Source organism: Sarcophilus harrisii, chromosome 1, assembly GCF_902635505.1.
Source record: "Sarcophilus harrisii chromosome 1, mSarHar1.11, whole genome shotgun sequence".
In the NCBI taxonomy this organism is placed as follows: domain Eukaryota; kingdom Metazoa; phylum Chordata; class Mammalia; order Dasyuromorphia; family Dasyuridae; genus Sarcophilus; species Sarcophilus harrisii.
In genome coordinates, this window is record NC_045426.1 from 3,504,174 (window position 1) to 3,521,297 (window position 17,124).

The window sequence follows — 17,124 nt, forward strand, 5'->3', positions numbered from 1 at the left end:
GAGGCCGGGGTGGCCGCGTCCTGCCCAGAGCTCTCTTCTTGTGGTGGCCGAGGGCTGTGAGCCGAGGGGCTCCCAAGGGGGGCTCAGAGTCTGTGACTGTGAGAAGTGGTGGCCCGGGGAAGGCCCTGGAGCCTTCTGCCTTCTGAGCCGGAGCTGGTGCCTCCTGGGCCTCGGCCAGCGCCTTCCTCATGGGCAGGGCCCGTGGGCAGTGGGGGGAGGGGGCACAGTAACCCAGGGTTGTTGAGACAGCTTGATGGGGGGAGGGCGCAGGCCCCAGGAACCTTCTCCTAGAGGGCCAGGACCCGGCAGGGGCGGCCGGAAGCCCCCAGAGCCGGGGCAGCCCGAGGGGGGCACTGACTGCCCGAGTCCCCCCAGATCGAGGTGTCCTTCACCCTGTCCCTGGAGCTGCTGACCTATCAGAAGCTGCCCTCGGACCAGATGCTGCCGGGGGTGAAGATCCTGCAGGAGCGCGACGGCTCCCGGAGAATGGAGTTCGCCCAGGACCTGGTGCTGGAGTACAGCAACGGGACCATGCAGGCGAGTGGAGGCGGGGAGGGGGCAGCCCGGAGATGGTGAGCCTTTCCTTGACCCTGGAAGCAGCGGGGCCTGAGTTCGAACCGCCCCCGACACCGGCCCGTGTACAAGTCACTTAACCCTGAGCCTGTCCAGTCTCCTGCCTAAGCTGGGAACAGCAATGGCGCCGGCCACTCCGGGCGGTTTGCCGAGCAGCTGAGACAACGGCTTGGCCCAACGCCGGGCTGAGCTTCTCTCAGCGCTGATTGTCTCTAACCAGCACGGGGTCCCCCCTTCCCCGCCAGCGCGGGGTCCCCCCTTCCCCGCCAGCACGGGGTCCCCCCTTCCCTGTGTGTTGACCAGAGCTCCACAGTCTTTGTGAGATTTGTTTATAAATCTTTGCCCTGGTCCTGCTCCCTTCTGTGTATCATTAGTTTTTCCGGTGCTTCTCAGACTCCCCTCCTCCTTCCTCCGGCAGAGCAGTGTTCCCCACATCCCTGGACCATGGCCTGCTCGGGCCCCCTTGGCTTCTGACTCTCGGCCACCCCAAAGAGCGGCTCCAAGTAGATTTGCACATAAAAGTCCTTTTCCTTTTCCTTCGAACTCCTTGGGACCCAGACCCGGTAAGGGTATTGCTGCGTCCAAGGGCATGCCCCCCTTTTAAGCCCGTGGGGCCGAGTTCCAGATCCCCTCCAGAAAGGCCGGACCGTTCGGAACTCCAAAGATGCATCAGTGCCCCAGCATCCCCACATCCTCCTAGAACTTGTCCTTTCTCTTCTCTGTCACGTTTCTGCTGGATATCCCAGAGTCTCAAAGGACTAGTGATTTGGAGCACTTTTTCATGATTTGACAGCTTGGATTCTGTTCCTGAAAACCGTCTCTTTGTACCATCTGCCCATGTACCAGCTGGGGATGGCTCTTGTCCTTGGAAGTCTGGTTCAGTTCCCTCCGTTTCACAAATGAGACACCAAGTAGAAAAATCGGATCCAAAGATTTCCCCTCCCCCAATCTCCGGGGGCTCTTCTCATTGTAGTTGAATTGTTTCGGTGAAAACTTCTAAATCTGAGGTAATTAAGTTTTGTTCCCTGTGTTTCTCCATATCTCAGCTGCTCACGAACTCCTTCTCTAACCACAGATTTGACAGGTAATTCCTTTCTTGCTGTGCCGCTCTCTACCTACTTTCCTCTAGACTGCTTTCCCATTTCCTCAATAGTTTTTTGTCAAATACCAGTTCTTACAGTTGGGATTTACGGGGGTGTCCCCAAAATGTTGGGGTTCCTGACTAGTAAAACAAGGTACTGCAAAAGAATTTGCAGGCCCGGCCCCATCTCCAAGTCAAGGGGCAAAGTTTACTGTAATTGTATTACCAAGTAAAATGGGAGAAGTTAGCAAAGAACCAGGAGCAAGAAGATAAAATTAAGGGTGAAGGAGCTTCCTGTCGTTGAGAGTCCGATTTCATGGCTTAGAAGTGGAGTTGAGGAGTGGTCTGGTTCTGGCTTTGTGCAAGAGGCAGCACCCATAATTCTCTGGGCAGAGCTCCCGGGGAACACCTGGGGTATTGGGGCACCTGTTGCGTTTGTGTATCTTGCACTTGATCTGTTCCATTTCTTAGCCAGTTCTGGCCTGTTTTAATTAGAGCTTTGTAATATAGTTGGAGATCTGGTACTGCTAGGTCCCCTCCCAACCTCCTCCTTTTAAATTCTATTTATATTCTTGACTATTTGTTTCTCCAAATGGATTTTTAAAACATTTTTTTCTAGCTATGTTATTTAGATCCCTTATTTATCCAAAGAGTGTTTTATAATTGTGTTACTATAGTTCCTCTGTATGTCTTGGCAGGGAGCCTCTCAAATATTTTATGTTATCTGGAATTGCTTTCATTGAATTTCTCAATTTCTTCCTCCGGGATTTTGTTAGTATCATGCATAAATGCCAGTGATTTATATGGGTTTATTTTATATCCTGCAACTTTGCCTAAGTTATCTTTTCATTTAGTTTTTTATTTGATTTGAGGAATTTCTAAGTAAACCGTCAAGATCATCTTCAAAAGTTGAATTTTGTTTTTGCTTTGCTTATACTTTCTAAGCTTTTTCTTATGGACATAATTATCATTTCTAGCACTATGTTGAATACTACTGGACATCCTTGCTTTCCCCCAATCTTATTGGAAAGATCTCTAGGTTATCCACATTATCTATGACATTGGATCTTGATTTCAGGTAGTTACTAATTACCATGTTAGGAAAAGCTCCATTTGTCCCTAGGATTTCTAGTGTTTTGTTTTGGTTTTGAACAGGAATGGCCATTACATCCTGACAGAATCTTTTTCTGCGTTTTAGGATTTATTTGATTTTTATTTTGCATGTTATTAAGGTAGTCGGTTATGCTTATACTTCTCAAATTGAACCAGACCTGCATTCCTGGATAAGTACAGCCTGATCGGCTTGTCACTGTAGTCTCCTTTACAGTAATTTAAGATTTTTGAATAAATATTAAATAGGGATATTGGTCAATAGTTTTCTTTGATTTGATTCTTCCTGGTTTAGTTACCAAGAATACGTTTGTGTTCCAACATGTTATTTATTTGATGAGACTCCTCCTTTTCCTATTTTTTCAAACAGTATAAATAGCCTTGGATTATTCTTTAAATTTAGTTTGATAGAATTCACTTATAAATCCATCTGGTCCTGGCATGTTTTCTTCGGGAATAAATTTATTGATGATTCTGTTCTTTTTTGAAGACAGGGCTATTTAAGCCTTCTTATTAGTGATCTGTTAACCTGAACAATTTATCTTTTTGCAAATACTCATCCATTTCATTTAGATTTTGTTTTATTGGCATATATATATATACATATATATGTATATATAATTAGATAGCTCTTTAAAAATTCATTCCTCTCTTTAATTTTGCTATTGCTAATTTGGATTTCTTAATTTTTTTAAAAAGTTAGATAATGGCTTGTGTTGTTTGTGGGTTTTGTTTTGAAAGAAAAAACAAACAGTTCCTGATTTCATTTATTAGTCAAATGTTTGTTTTTGTTTCCAATCTTAATATTTTCTTTGATTTTTATAGTTTCTATTTTGGTATTTCATCGGGAGATTTGTGTGTTCTTTCGCTTTTTTGGTTGCAGGCCCAATTTGTTGATCTGTTCATTTCCTCTTTTTTACTGATTAAAAAGTGTTCAGTGGCGCAAGTCTTCCTAAGTCTGACTTCATCATCATCCCCAAAGTCCCTCTGTTGTCGTCGCCATTATCTTCAGGGACACCCTTGTTTTTGCTTGGTCTTTGGCCCACACATTTTTAGGATTAATTTCCAATTACTTTCCATCGTCAGTTCAGAGCCTCCTTATAGACAAACCCGAAGCCGGATCATGGCTCACGGGCATTCAGACTCCGGCCCTTCTTCTCTGTGTGAATAACATTTTCCAGCACAGACTCTCTGGAGTCGTCTTAGGTCATTGCCCTGACGAGAAGAGCCAAGTCAGGCGCTGCTGACCAGGACTTGGTGCCGTTATTGCTGGGGACAGTGCCCCCTGCTTCTGCCCACTCGCTTTGCCCCAGTTCGGGCCGCCCCTCATTTCTGAGGGCCCGCTGGTGTTCTAACCCTCTTAGATACCATGGTGAGGGGCAGTACCCCAAAAGGAGCTGCCCTATTTTTGTCCCCGTGGGTCCTTTTCTTTTAGGGGCCCCTTTGGGACACAGAACCTGGTCATAGCTGAGAGGGCAGAGCCGGGAGGCGGGGAGGCTGCTTCCAGTCCAGACAAGCGGGGAAGGCACAAGAGGAGGGGGAGCTGAGCTCCAGCCTTTCCCGGCTCACGCCCCTCCTCGCCGCCAGGTGGTGCCCCTCTTGGCCGTCGTGACCATCCCGTCCCTGCAGCTCTCCACCAGCTGGGTGGACTTTGGGATCTGCGTGGTGAGCGAGACGTACACGCGAGAGATCGATCTCCTCAACCTGAGCGCCTGCAGGAGCTACTGGCTGGCTCTGATAGGTGCTGGGGGAGGGGGGAGAAGCGGGGATTTGGGGGGGGGGCAGAGCAGGGCCGGTGGGGACCCTCCAATCCCTCCTCTGTTTCCCCGGAACCGCAGACCAGCAGGAGCGGCACAAGGGCATCTTTTACGTGTACCCAACCAGCGGAGTGCTGGAGGCTCGGGAGGTCAACTACCCTCCGACCTCCACCAACTTGTACATCCACTTCACTCCCAGGTACCGGGGCTCTCCCGGGGTGGGGCGGCGCGGTGACTCTCGGGGGCGGGGCTGGGGAGGCGGGGCCGGCTCTCCCACCGCCCCGCCCCCGTGACCGCCGTCCCCTCTCCCACAGTGACAACGCGGAGTTCGAGGCCGTGGTGATGGTGGACGGCATCCTGGGGGAGGCCTGCCTGCTGCACGTGTACGGGCAGGGCTCCTACGACGAGAAGTACTAGCTGCGGGCGCCCCCGCCCTCCCCCCCTCCCCGTCTGTGGCCAGCGCCTTATTAATAAAGCAGATTGCCTTGGCGGCCTCCTCCTCTGTGGGGAGGCCTGTGACCTGTGACCCTGCTGAGGCCGGTGACCCCATTTTACAGATGAGGAAGCTGAGGCAGGCGCCAGGGCGGCAGAGGCGGCCAGATCTGAGATCGGCTCCCGCCCCTGCTCCTTCTCCCGCCTCGGACCCAACCCCAAGAGCAGAGACTCGAGAAGCGGCTCGGGACGCGCCATCTTTATTGTTTGGAGAAAATAGACCCCGGGGCCGGCGCGCCCCGCCACCAGCCCTGGCCACCAGGGGGAGCGCGGCCCCGCCCCGGCGGCTCCGAGTGCGAGGGAACACCGGAGAAGGCACAGAGCCGGGGGCGGGGCCGGCGCTCTGCTCCCGGCAAGGGCGGGCCGAGGGGGGCTGGCTCCGCCCTCTGCCCCGCCCCACCTCTGAGGCGGCCCCAAGAGCGCCGCTCAGGGACCTGGGTACTCGAAGACCGCAGCCGCTCCCATGCCCGTCCCGATGCACATGGAGACCACGCCATAGGCCCTGCGGGGAGGAGCGGAGAGGGTGGGGCTGGGGCCGGGCTGGGCGCCCCCACCCCCGGACCACCCTGGGGGCCCTGCCCAGCCCGGGTCGGGAAGCGGGGCGCGCTCTCACCTCTTCCCCCTGCGCTTCAGCTCGTTGAGCAGCGTGATGACCTGGCGGGTCCCCGTGCACCCCAGCGGGTGCCCCAAGGCGATGGCCCCCCCCAGGGGGTTCACCTTCTCGGGAGGGATCCCCAGCTTCTCCACACAGTACGCGGCCTAGAAGGGCCAGGAGGGCAGGCTCAGAGCCCCCTCCCCCACAAGGTGCCCTCTTTACACCCCAGGGTCAGAGGTCAAGGCTGGGGGGTAGGGGGGCTCATTAGTAAGTAGACTGGACACCCAGCTGGTGCTTCCAGATGCTGACTGAGGGGGCTCCCTCCCCTTGGAGGCAGGCACCAGCCCCCGCTCTCCCCTCCCCTCACACACACTTTAGAAACAGTGGAGACTCCCATGTGTGTCCTTGGACCCGAAGCCTGGGCACGAGGGGCAGGGGAGAGGCCCCGGGCTCACCTGGCTGGCAAACGCCTCGTTGATCTCAAAGATGTCCACGTTGTCCACGGTTAGCCCTGCGGGAGGGAGCCCGGAGAGGCCCGGGAGAATGGTCAGCGAGCCTACAAGCCCAGCCCCTCCCTGGGCAGCCCTCAGGTGCCAGGCGGGTGCTGGTGCCCCCAGTCGGCGGCCAGTGTCCTGCCGAGGACATCTGGGGGTCCTGTGACGAGGTCTGTGTCCCGGGTCCCCCGGCCCTTGCTCTGTGACTGTGGGGCAGAGGCAGACAGGCCTGGCACAGAGGGGGCACCTGAGCAGCCTCTGCTCCATCCATGCCCACCTCCTGTCCTCCTAAGCTCCCCAAAGGCTCTGTGGGCACAGCTGGGGCAGGCACCCCTGCCTGAGGGTTGGAGGCGAAGCCGTCTGCTCACCTGATTTCTGCAATGCCGCAGGGATGGCATAGGCAGGCCCGATGCCCATGATGTCAGGGGGCACACCCACCACCGCGTAGGACCTCAGGATGCCCAGGATGGGGAGGCCCAGCTGCTCCGCCTTGGCCCTGCGAGCCAGCAGGATGGCCGCTGCCCCGTCACTCACCTGGCTGGAGTTTCCTGGGGGAGACAGGGCTGGTGAGGAGGGCCTGGCGCGAGGGGACCTGGGCACTGCCCGGTGCCTGCGGCAGAGCGGCCCTGTGCTCACCAGCAGTAGTGGAGCCATCTTTCCTGAAGGCTGGCTTCAGCTTGGCGAGGCTTTCCAGCGTGGTGCCGGCACGGATGCCCTCGTCCTGGGCCACGGTGACGGGCTTCTCACTGCCCTTGTCGTCCTGGATGGTGGTTGTCACAGGCACGATCTCAGCCCGGAAACAGCCCTGGCTCTGGGCCCTGGCCGCCCTGTTGGTTCCAAGGAAACAAAGCCATGGCCGGCAGAGGCCGGGAGTCTACCTCGAGACCACTAACGTCCCAGCAGCTTCAGGGCTGCCCCTCGGCACTGTGCCCGCCAAGGCGCCCGACCTTGCCCTCGAGGCAGGAGCCTTTGTGGCTCCTGGGGGTCGGGCAGGACCAACCCTGGGCCAGGCACTGAGACTGGGCTCCAAAGACGGGCCGGACAAACACCAGCCAGCCAGGGGCCCCCAGAGCTGAGGGTAAGGACCATGGGCTTCCCTGGCACAGCCTCTGTCCCCCCAACTTCTTGAGGGCTCCAGCCTCCAGTGTCTGGAGGTTCCCTCAAAGGCTGGAGGGCACATGGACGGTGCTGTGGGTAAGGGGGAGCCACCTGCCCCCAACCTTGGCGAGTGTGGCGAGGCCTCTGCCCATCTCGGGCTTTGGTTCCTGGTCCCGAGTCTGCGGCACTTTGTCCCGACCCATCTCCAGGGACTCCCCTGCCCCCAGTGCTCCCCACTCACTTCTTCTGGGAAGCCAGAGCGAAGGCGTCCTGCTTCTCCCGGGAGATGCCAAATCTCTCAGCCACGTTCTCTGACGTGATCCTGGGGCACCAACGAAAGCGAAGGGTCGAGCTGAGGAAGGAGGGGTCCTGGGGGGCCCCTTCCCCTGAGCCGCCCCTCCTCCCAAAGCCAAGACAAACCCAGGCTTTCAGGACCTCCCGGCCGGCCGCAGATGGACAGAGGGTCCCAGGACACTGGGCAGGGGCCGCTCTACTCCTCAGAGCTCTCGGTTTGCTCCCCTGCGCGGGCCCCTCTGCCCCACCTGCTTGGCTGCTCCCCCCCCCAATGCCCCAGGGAGGGGCCAGTGCTGAGCCTCCAGACCAGAGAGGCAGAGACTCAGCCCCCTTTTCCCTCCTCTTCCCCACCCACCCCGTGCGTCCCCTGACCCCAGCACGGGGAGAGCCGGCAGCACTCACCCCATTGGGATCAGACAGTCTCGGGCCTTCGTGTTATCCACCAGGCGGGAGGTGATGTTGCCGGGGTTCCCTCGGTCAGCCAGGGACATGGACTCCACCCTGAGCAGGGAAGAGGGGCCTCAGCCTGGGGCCCCTGGGGGGGGGGGCACTGCCGAGTGGGGAGGGGGTACCTCGAGGGGCAGGACCCGGCCCAGAGGGGAGGAGAGTTACAGCTCCAGCTCCGCCCCCCTCCCCCCAGTGGCCCTGGAGAAGCCACTTCATTGCTCCAAAACCATAAACAGGCCCAGGCAGAGCCGGCCCTTCTCCCCCAAGTGCCCGGGGCCGGTCCGGCTGTTTTGGACACAGAAGGGCCGAGGCTTCCACCTCCCGCCAGCCTCTCCCCGTTCTGTGCCCACCTCGGGCCTTGCCCAGGAGCTCCCCCTGAAAGAAGGGGGGGCATCTCGGCCACCCCCAAACCCAGGAGGGCGGCTGAGGTGGGGAAGGGGCGACAAGGCCCGGAGACAGCCGGGAGAAATGGGAGGGCAGGCTCGGGAGCCAGAGACCGGGGAGAGAAAGCCTGTGGTCCGGGCGGCCCTCTGCTCTCCAGCGGGCCCTTCTGCCAGGACTGCCCTTTCCCTCGGAGGGGGAGGGGCCAGAGGAGTCTGAGGGGAGCCGGGGTGGCCTCAGTCACTCCCTGACCTCCTCCTGTTCGTCCAGGCCTGGGACAGAAAAGGGCACAAACAGCCCAGCAAGCAGGGGGCAGCGGGCCAGAGCCTGGGGCACAAGACTCCCGGGGCTGTGGCTGGGAGGGAAAGTTCTACCAGAAGCAGGAGGGCCCCGGGGAGAGGGTGAGTCCTGGCCCCTGCCCAGTGAGGCCCCTGCCCCGGAGCCCCCAGGGCCCCTCGGAAGGCTCGCTTGGAGAGGCGACTTACCCACAGGCCAAGCCGATGTCGTAAGAGCCCTGCCGGATCCCACCTGCAAGGAAAGCGGCCGTGATGGGTCCTCCGGGAGGGGCCACAGCCCCGGGGCGGGGGGAAGCACAGGGTGCAAGCACCGCTGGGGGAGCCGGGCACTGGGAGGGGGCCCCTGCTCACCTGCGATGTTGATCACAGCCTGCAGCCCTGAGGAGCACTGCCTATTGACAGCGGACAGAGGGACCGTCTCTGGGATGTCACTGCAAGAGAAAAGCGTGAGGTCTGGGGGCTGCTGTCCCTGCACGTCCAGGACTTCTCAGAGCCGGCTGGGCCCAGGAAGGGTGACCTGCAAGGCCTGGGACAACTCAAGAGAAGGGACTGTCCAGATGGGGGGGGGGGGGCAAGCAGGGGCCCCGGAGAGACGGTGGTAGGAGTGAGGCCCAGCAGTGCCCAACTGGCTGAGGCTTCCTCAGGGGCTGCCCCTCCAGCCAACCCCGGCACGAAGGCCACAGCCCCCTCCAAATGAGTGCACACAAGCTGGGGGTCCCTCCCCGCTGCCGGGCAGTCCCTCTCCCACGGGCTCTTCCCCACCTTCCCACATTCCTCCTGGTCAGAGGTTCCCTTCCCCCTTCTTTCTGGGAGGCCATTCACTGTGAGTTCCCTCTTCCCCCACCTCCTCCTACCCCCTCTCACAGGACCCAGTCTTCCTCTGCCTGCATCTGGCTTCCTCCTTCATCCCCACTTCTTCATTTTCCATCCTTTCCCTGCTGGCTGCCTACAGAAGGCTACATCCCCCTCTTCCCTCCAAGGGAGGAGTTTCCCTTGATCCCTCCCACTATCTGCAGCTTCTCTTCTGCCCTTTGGACCCAAGCTCCCCAGAAAGGCTCTGGGCCAGGGGCCTCTGCTGCCTCCCCCTCCCTCAGTCCTCCCAATGTGGCTTCCGACCTCCCCGTGCTCCCAGCCTCCCACCTCTCTTCCTGACCCTGCCCGCAGCAGGCTGGGGCCTTCTGTCCACCTGTTCCTTGATGCATGTTATGTGCTTCCATGATGTCTCCATCACACCCCCTCCTTTTGCCTTCAGTCCTTCCCCCCCCGCCCTGAGTCCCATCTTCTCATGATGTGCCTGAATTATTTAAGCTTTAACACCAGCATCTGATGTTCCAGCGAATGACCTGAATTAATTTAGGCACTGACCGCCGCGACCTCCCTGCCGTGTCTCCAGCCCAATTCAAACACCTCGTTTCTGTAGCTCTAAACTTTCTGTAGGTCCAACCCCCACCACCAGACTAAGCCAATGAAGCGAAGGGAGGCCTGCTGTTCAGTTTGCTGCCCAGGGTTGCCATAGCTTCCTTTCCAAGGAACAGCTTTTCCTTTCAAGGCTGCCATTACCATCTGCAGTGACCTGTGTGTCCAGGAATATAAAGTCTGGCCCGGCTGCTCCCATTTCTTCTCCTTCCAGTTGCTAAGATCTTAGTTTGGGGGGGGTGGTTTCTGGATGTTAAAGCTCCAGGCCAGCTTTTACACTGTCCCCTCTCATCAAGAGGTTTCTCGATTCCTCTCTACCTTCTGCCATCATCCACGTGTCTGAGATTGTCCTTCTCCCGGCAACCTTGACTCCAGCTTTGGGTTCATTCAGCCTGGCAGCATTCTGCATGACTCCAATAAAGGCGACAGTGTGCAGCCTTGTCGTGCTCCTTTCCCATCTTGAATCGGCTACTCGATGCTAACCGTTGCTTCTCGGCTCAAACCCAGGCTGCTCCGGAGGCAAAGATGAGCTGGAGCCCCATCTGTCCCGGGATCTGCCACAGTCAATGGCTTTAGTGCAGCCAATGAAGCAGAAGCAGATATTCTGGAACTCCCTTGTTTTCTCCATAATCCAACACAATTTGGCAATTTAGTCTCTAGTTCCTCTTTGAAAACCAGCCCATTTTTCTGGTAACAATCTGTTCACATATGGCTGAAGCCTGGCAGAACCTTGAACATAACCTTGCTGATGTGAACAATGAGTCCAGTCCAGGCCTGGGGACTGAGAAGGGGCACAAACAGCCCGGGCAAGGCAGGAGGCAGTGGGCCAATACCCTGGGGCACGGGAGGCGGTGGCTGGGAGGGAAAGTTCTAGCAAGAAGCAGGAGGGCCCCGGTGAGAATTGCATCCCTCCCACGAGTTTTATTGTTAGCAAGACTTCCCAAGGCCCACTTGACTTCATTCGCCAAGATGTCTGGCTCTGGGTCAGTAACTATACCATAATGGCTATCGATGATTTAGATCTTGTAGAGTTCTGTGGTATATTCTTGTCACCTCCTCTTCTTTTAATAATAGATTTTTTACTTTTCAAAATTCATGCAAAGAGTTTTCAACTTGCAAAATCTTGTGTTCCAAATTTTTCCCCTTTCCTCCCCAAGATAGCAAGTAATCCAAAGTGCAATTCTTCTAAACATATTTCCACATTTAAAAATACTGCACAAGAAAAACCAGGTCCAAAAGGGAAAAGAGAGAAAAGCAAGCAAACACCAATGAAAAAGGTGAAAATACTACGCTAGGATCCACATTCAGTCCCCATGAGCCTCTCTCTGGGTGCAGATGGTTCTCTTCATCACAAGTCAGAACTGGCCTGAATCACCTCATTGTTGAAAAGAATAAGTCCGTCAGAACTGATCATCACATAATCTTGTTGTTGTGAACAATGTTCTTTTAGTACTACTCCCTTCGCTCACTCGCTGGAAGTCTCTCCAGGCATTTCTGAAATCATCCTGCTGATAGTTTCTTATAGAACGATTATATTCATTCACATACCACAACTTTCTGAGCCATTCCCCAACGAGGGGCAGCCACTCAGTTTCCAAGGTCCTTGCCGCTACAAAAAGGACTACTATTAGACACTGCTGAATCCAGGTACAGTTTGATAGCCCTTTGGGCACAGTTCCAAATTGTTCTTCAGAATCATGGATCAATCAATTCACAACTCCAACAATGCATTAATGTCCCTATTTTCCTATATCCCCCCAGCATTTCTCAGTATCTTTTCCTGTCATTTTAGCCAATCTGAAAAGTGTTACCACCTCTTCTTCATCTCTTCCACTTCAGTTAAGTCCTCACTGTTTTTTTGTACGGACTAGTCTTCTTGATGTCTCTAATTTTCTAGAAGAGCTCTCTGTCCTTCCCATTCTGTTTTCTTCTATTTCTCTGCACTAGTCATTTAAGAGAACCTTCTTATCTCTCCTTGCTGTTCTCTGGAATTCTGCATTCAGTTGACTTATTTTTCCCTCTCAGCTATTTATAAAGCCTCATCAGACTTTTTGCTTCCTTGCTGTTCTTGGATATGTGGGTCATTCTCTCCTCTTTGACACTCTCTTTTCTCTAGGTCTGCCTACCACAAATCCTTTCTCTCTTCAATTCACCCTTCATTTAATTACCAAAACACAGATCACCCCAAATCAGCCCCTACTCAACAATTCGTGGCTCCCTATCACCTCCAGGATCAAATACAGAACGTTCTGGTTGGTATTCAAATTCCTGACTTGGCTCTCTGCTACCATTCCAGTCTTCTTACACTTCACTCCCCAACACAAAGTCTCAATCCAGAGACCCCAGCCTCTCAGCTGTGCCACAAACAAGCTCCTCTAACTCTCAGCCCCAGGCATTGTCTGTCTCCCAGGCCTAGAATGCTCCTTTCTTCCACTCCAACTACAGACCTCCCTGGCTTCTCTTAAGTCTCATTTTCTACAGGGAGTCTTTTGCAATCCTCTTAATTACAGTACCTTCCCTGTTAATGATCCCCTATTTAACCTGTCTGGGCACCTATCGAGCACAGGGGATATACTGACAGCTTGGAGTCAGGACATGGATCTTTATAATGAGTTTTAATCAGCCTCAGACACTTAGCTGATGTGTGGCCCTGAGCGAGTCATTTTTACCATTTGTCTCAATTTCCTCATGAGCTAGTAAAGTTAGTGGTAAACCATTCCAGCTCTTTGCCCCCAAAGAGGGTCACAAGAGTCAAAGACATGACTGAACCAATTAAAGAACAAAATTATCCCCCACACAGTTCACTTTGTATATATTTGCTTGTTGTCTCTATTGTTAGGGACTGTTAACTCTACTGTTAAGGACACTGACTTTTGCCTCATAGTATCTCCATTGCTTCACACAGTGCCTGCAGAAAGGAGGTACTTATTAAGTATATAATGACTGACTGCTGACTCAAAAGTCCCTATCCTACTGCTTCTTTCCTTCCCTACCTTAATTAAGCAAACCAATTTATTTGCCCTTATTATGTAATTAAACCAGGTCATAATCTCTTTAAACTCCATGCTTCTTCAAAATCTGCTACATCTACACCCCATGAGATAATCTGCTAATTAACAAAAAGTCAATTCTCAAAGACTTCCCTGGTTTTAAGAGCAGCAGCTTTTTTTTTTTTTTACCCCTTTCTACTACACATCTCTTCTTTATCAAAGGTGAAGGATATAGGAGGAGGTTGCAGGAGGGAAAAAAATGCAAAGCAAAATGAAGACAGATGAAAGTCAGAACATATTCTAAACAGGAATGTTCCAATCCAGCATATTGGAAACCTATGCTCCTTCTCATCTCTACCTCCAGACTTCCCTCTTTTCCTTCAAGTGTAGGTTAAAAACCGTGCCTTCTACAGGAAGCCATCCTGATCCCCTTTATTACTAATGCCCTTCTTCTGTTCCTTATTTCCAATTTAGCCTGTATACAGTATTTCTCACTTGTCCCCCTATTAGATTGCAAGGTTCTCGAAGGAAGTGCTATCTTCTGCCTTTCTTTGCATCCTGAGCACTTAGCATACAGAGGATATTCAATAAATGTTGATCGCCTCATTATTGAATCTGTATCCCAAAGAGATCATAAAAGACAGAAAAGGACCCACGTGTGCAAAAAATGTTTGTAGCAGCCCTTTTTTAGAGTGGCAAGGAACTGGAAACTGAATAGATGCCCATCAATTGGAGAATGGCTGAACAAGTTGTGAATATGAATGCTATGGAAGATGATTGTTCTATAAGAAATGATGAGCAGGCTAATTTCAGAAAAGCTTGGAAACACAAATATGAACTGATGCTAAGTAGAACCAAGAAAATATTGATGGACTTTGGCTATTCTCAACAATGTGATGATTCAAGACAATTCCAACAGACTTGGGATGGAAAGAGTCATAAGTAAGAGTCATTAAGTATCCAGAGAGAGGACTATGGAGACTGAATGTGGATCTAACAATTGTATTTTCACCTTTGTTTTTTGTTTTTTGTTTTTTTTTTTCACAACATGACTAATATGGAAATGTGTTTTAAAAGCTTGCACATATTTAACCTGTATCAGATTGCTTGCTTTCTTGGGGAGGGGGAGGGAAGGGAAAGAGGAAAAAAAACTGGGGACATAAAGTTTTATAAAGATGAATGCTGAAAACTATATTTACATGTATTTGGAAAAATAAAATACTAATGAAAATAAAAATATTTGCGAAAAAAAATGTTGATTGCCAGTACTTTCATGGCTTCATTTCCTGTATCCCAGTCAGTCTCTCTAGGGAGAGAGCTACATGTATTCCCTGGGTTTGTACAAGGAATAAAGAGAGATGCTGAACTTCAATGAAAAGAGTGATGAACTTGAAAACATTGTCCTGAGTTCAAATCCTGGCTGTCCCTTGAGCTCTTCAAATTGCCATTTCAATCAATACAATGAGAGCTGGAATGCATGGTCCCTACGGACCTTTCTGGTTCTCACCCTCTGAGCCGATCTGGAGAAAACCTGAAAACAGGTGTCAGTCAGCTGCCACTGACACCCTCTAGACCATGCCGAAGGAGTTCCCCACAAGCAGCTCAGGATCCAGTTGGGAAGACAAGGACAAACAGTTGGGAAGGTAGCAGACTGCCCCAATGTATAAACTAACAAAGGAACACGTGGCCACAGGAAGAAGCCATCCTGGGAAGAGAAGCTGAGCAAATGCCGGCCCAGGACCCTGAGCACAGTACCGGGGAGAGAAGAGAGGAAGGTGGGCGGTCTTTCCCCGTTCCATCTATGTGCCACAGCACAGACTCTTAATTGTGTGGGGCTGGGTCAGGGGCTGATCTTGCGGCGGCGCGTTGGCCTTGAGGTCCCAGGGGCTGATGCGTTTGGCCCCTTTAATGGGCTCAATGGCAGGGATCTCGCGGGCTTTGGGTATTCCTTTTGTGCAGCTGCATACTCTGCTCACATGCTAGCTGGGGCAATGCTCTCTCTTGCCAAGTATCCGGTCAAAGGGCAGCCATACCTACAGCTTGGAAGGACCTTCCCAGTTCCAAAGGGTGAACTTGGGCCAGTCAGTCGCGGGTCCCCTGAACAGGAGGCTCCAGGCTGGCTCGACCTCTGTCGGCCCAAGGATGGGGTCTTTGAAAGGGCCACGGATCTGGCAGCCTGGAGCAAGCTCTTGGGCTGGGGATCAGGGTTAAGCTCCTGTGGGTCAGACCTCAGTGGCGGGGGCAGCGATGAGCCAGACCCCCCCTCCCGCCTCTGCGGGCTCTCCCTCCCCGAGGCTCTCCCGTCCCTCCCAGTCCTCCTGCCCAAGCAGAGCTAACTCTGGCACCTGCAAAGGCCAAGTTTTCTGTTTTCCGCCCCTCCTCCCCCCGCCACCGGTGCCACAGCCCAGAGACTGCCTGGGGGCTGGGGGCCTGCGGCTGATCCCAAGGCCTGGTGGCCTAGAGGAGCGCTCCCCGCTCCCTCCCAGGGGCTCCTGGCCTGGGGTCCCGGGGGTTTGGGGATCCCTGCTCCCGCCGGGCTGTGGCAACGGCACCGAGCCTGCGGTCAAAGGGCAGGCAGGTCAGGAGTGCTTACCTTAGAAACTGGGCAATTCTGGCCATGACGGCGCCGGCCCCCGGCTGCAGCACGTTCCCTGGGGGCAGAGGGGGGGCTTCAGGGGGGAAGGGCTGGGCAGAAAGGACCCCTCAGGCTTCCCTGCTAGGGAACCTCCCAGGCCCCCGCGGGGGCGGGCTTTCTCATCGCTTGGGGGGAGGGGCTGTAATTCGGGACACTTCTCAGAGAGGCGGCACTTTTACCCTGGTAGCCCTCTGGGCCCGGCATTTGGCACACAGTAGGCGCTTAATAAGTGCAGCGGGCTCGGCGGAGGCGGCGGGGGCTCTTTGCCGTCGGATCCGGGCCCCACTACAGGTGGCTCTGGGGGCGGCCCCGCACTCACCCACGCAGATGTCCCCCAGCTCCCCGGGGGGCAGCCCCACGTCCCGGAGCACGGCGGTCAGCACGGCTGCCAGCAGCTCGTCGGGCGTCGTGTCCTGCGGGGACAAAGTCACGGAGGCGGGAGATGGGGCCCGGGGGGGGGCAGGGGGGAGGGGGGCAGGGGGGAGGGGGGCAGGGGGGAGGGGCGGGGGGGCAGGGGGGCGGGGCGGGACGGGGCGCCGGGCCCGCTACCTTGAAGCCTCCGCGGCCGGCCTTGGCGATGGCCGTGCGCCGCCCGTGCACCACCACCACGTCGTCGGCCGACGGCCCGGAGAAGGAGGCCGGGGCGGGGCCCGAACACGGGGCGGCCACCGGGCCCGGGCCCGAATCCGGGCGGCCGGACAGGTGGCCCAGCACGACCTGCAGCCGCTTCATCCCGAGCTTGAGTGAGCCCGATCCCGGGCAGCGGGTGGCTCCTTCCCCACAGCTCCCGCCCCCGCGAGGACCCGCCCCCGACCCGCGCGACGCCCGCCTGGCCGGGCCCCCCTCCACCTCCTCCCAAGGCCACGCCCCCACGCGACTTCCGCCCGACTGGCCGTGCTTCCGGGGGCTTCGCGTGACTTCCGCCCGGCTGCACACGCCCCCGGATGCCTCGAGAGGCCACGCCCCCGGCCTCAGGTGACTTCCGCCCGGCTGCACACGCCCCCGGATGCCTCGAGAGGCCACGCCCCTGGCCTCAGGTGACTTCCGCCCGGCTGAACACGCCCACAGAGAAGCTTCTGGCAGTCGCGGACACGCCCCTGCTCTCTCCTTCTGTTGCCCCCATAGGATTCTAGAGACGGCAAGGCCCGCCCAACAGACAAGGAGGTGGACGTGAGGCTCCGCCCATCGGGTTAGAAGGAAGGCGGGAACAGGAGGCAGACTCCACCCCCCAAAACCCAGAGACCGCGGTCTGCATCCCGGGCCGGGGAGGCGCCCTCTGGCGGTAAAAGGTCTCGGCGCAGACGCACGTTCCTAGAAAGACTGGGGGGAGGGTCTGCACCTGGCCGGTCCATTCCTCCTCGGTGACGTCACCCCGTGCATCCGCCCCCTTTTCTCGGAGACCCCACCCCCACCCCCGGCTGGCTCCTGCACGGGCTGCGGGGAGTCCGCCTACCTGAAGGCGCTC

General features: G+C 55.5%; 2 protein-coding genes across 2 annotated transcripts in view; one reads left to right on the forward strand and one right to left on the reverse strand.

Moving 5' to 3' along the window:
• The window catches only part of DLEC1 (DLEC1 cilia and flagella associated protein), a 49,481-nt gene extending 44,323 nt beyond the window's left edge, over nt 1–5,158 (forward strand). The window contains exons 36-39 of the mRNA XM_031965277.1: nt 376–537; nt 4,352–4,505; nt 4,603–4,720; nt 4,836–5,158. Of these exons, the coding sequence (XP_031821137.1) occupies nt 376–537; nt 4,352–4,505; nt 4,603–4,720; nt 4,836–4,938 (537 nt within the window). The 3' untranslated portion in view covers nt 4,939–5,158. The remainder of the gene's footprint in view (nt 1–375; nt 538–4,351; nt 4,506–4,602; nt 4,721–4,835) is intronic.
• Nucleotides 5,159–5,197: 39 nt separating this feature from the next.
• On the reverse strand, nt 5,198–16,477 carry ACAA1 (acetyl-CoA acyltransferase 1). Its single transcript, XM_031951658.1, has 12 exons — nt 16,209–16,477; nt 15,979–16,072; nt 15,618–15,675; nt 8,970–9,049; nt 8,808–8,850; nt 7,897–7,995; nt 7,442–7,522; nt 6,739–6,929; nt 6,471–6,650; nt 6,064–6,119; nt 5,627–5,772; nt 5,198–5,515 (listed from the first exon to the last, which is right to left on the reverse strand). Exons 1-12 carry the CDS (start codon nt 16,389–16,391, stop codon nt 5,440–5,442), a joined length of 1,287 nt encoding a protein of 428 aa, XP_031807518.1. The 5' UTR covers nt 16,392–16,477; the 3' UTR covers nt 5,198–5,439.
• Between the last annotated feature and the right edge of the window lie 647 nt (nt 16,478–17,124).

Coding starts and splice junctions, on each gene's coding strand:
- ACAA1 (XM_031951658.1), bottom strand. CDS start 16,391: ATGAAGCGGCTGCAGGTCGTGCTGGGCCACCTGTCCGGCCGCCCGGAT. Junction 16,073..16,208: donor CCGGCCGCGGAGGCTTCAAG/GTAGCGGGCCCG, acceptor TTGTCCCCGCAG/GACACGACGCCCGACGAGCT. Junction 6,120..6,470: donor TGCGGCATTGCAGAAATCAG/GTGAGCAGACGG, acceptor TCCCTCCCGCAG/GGCTAACCGTGGACAACGTG.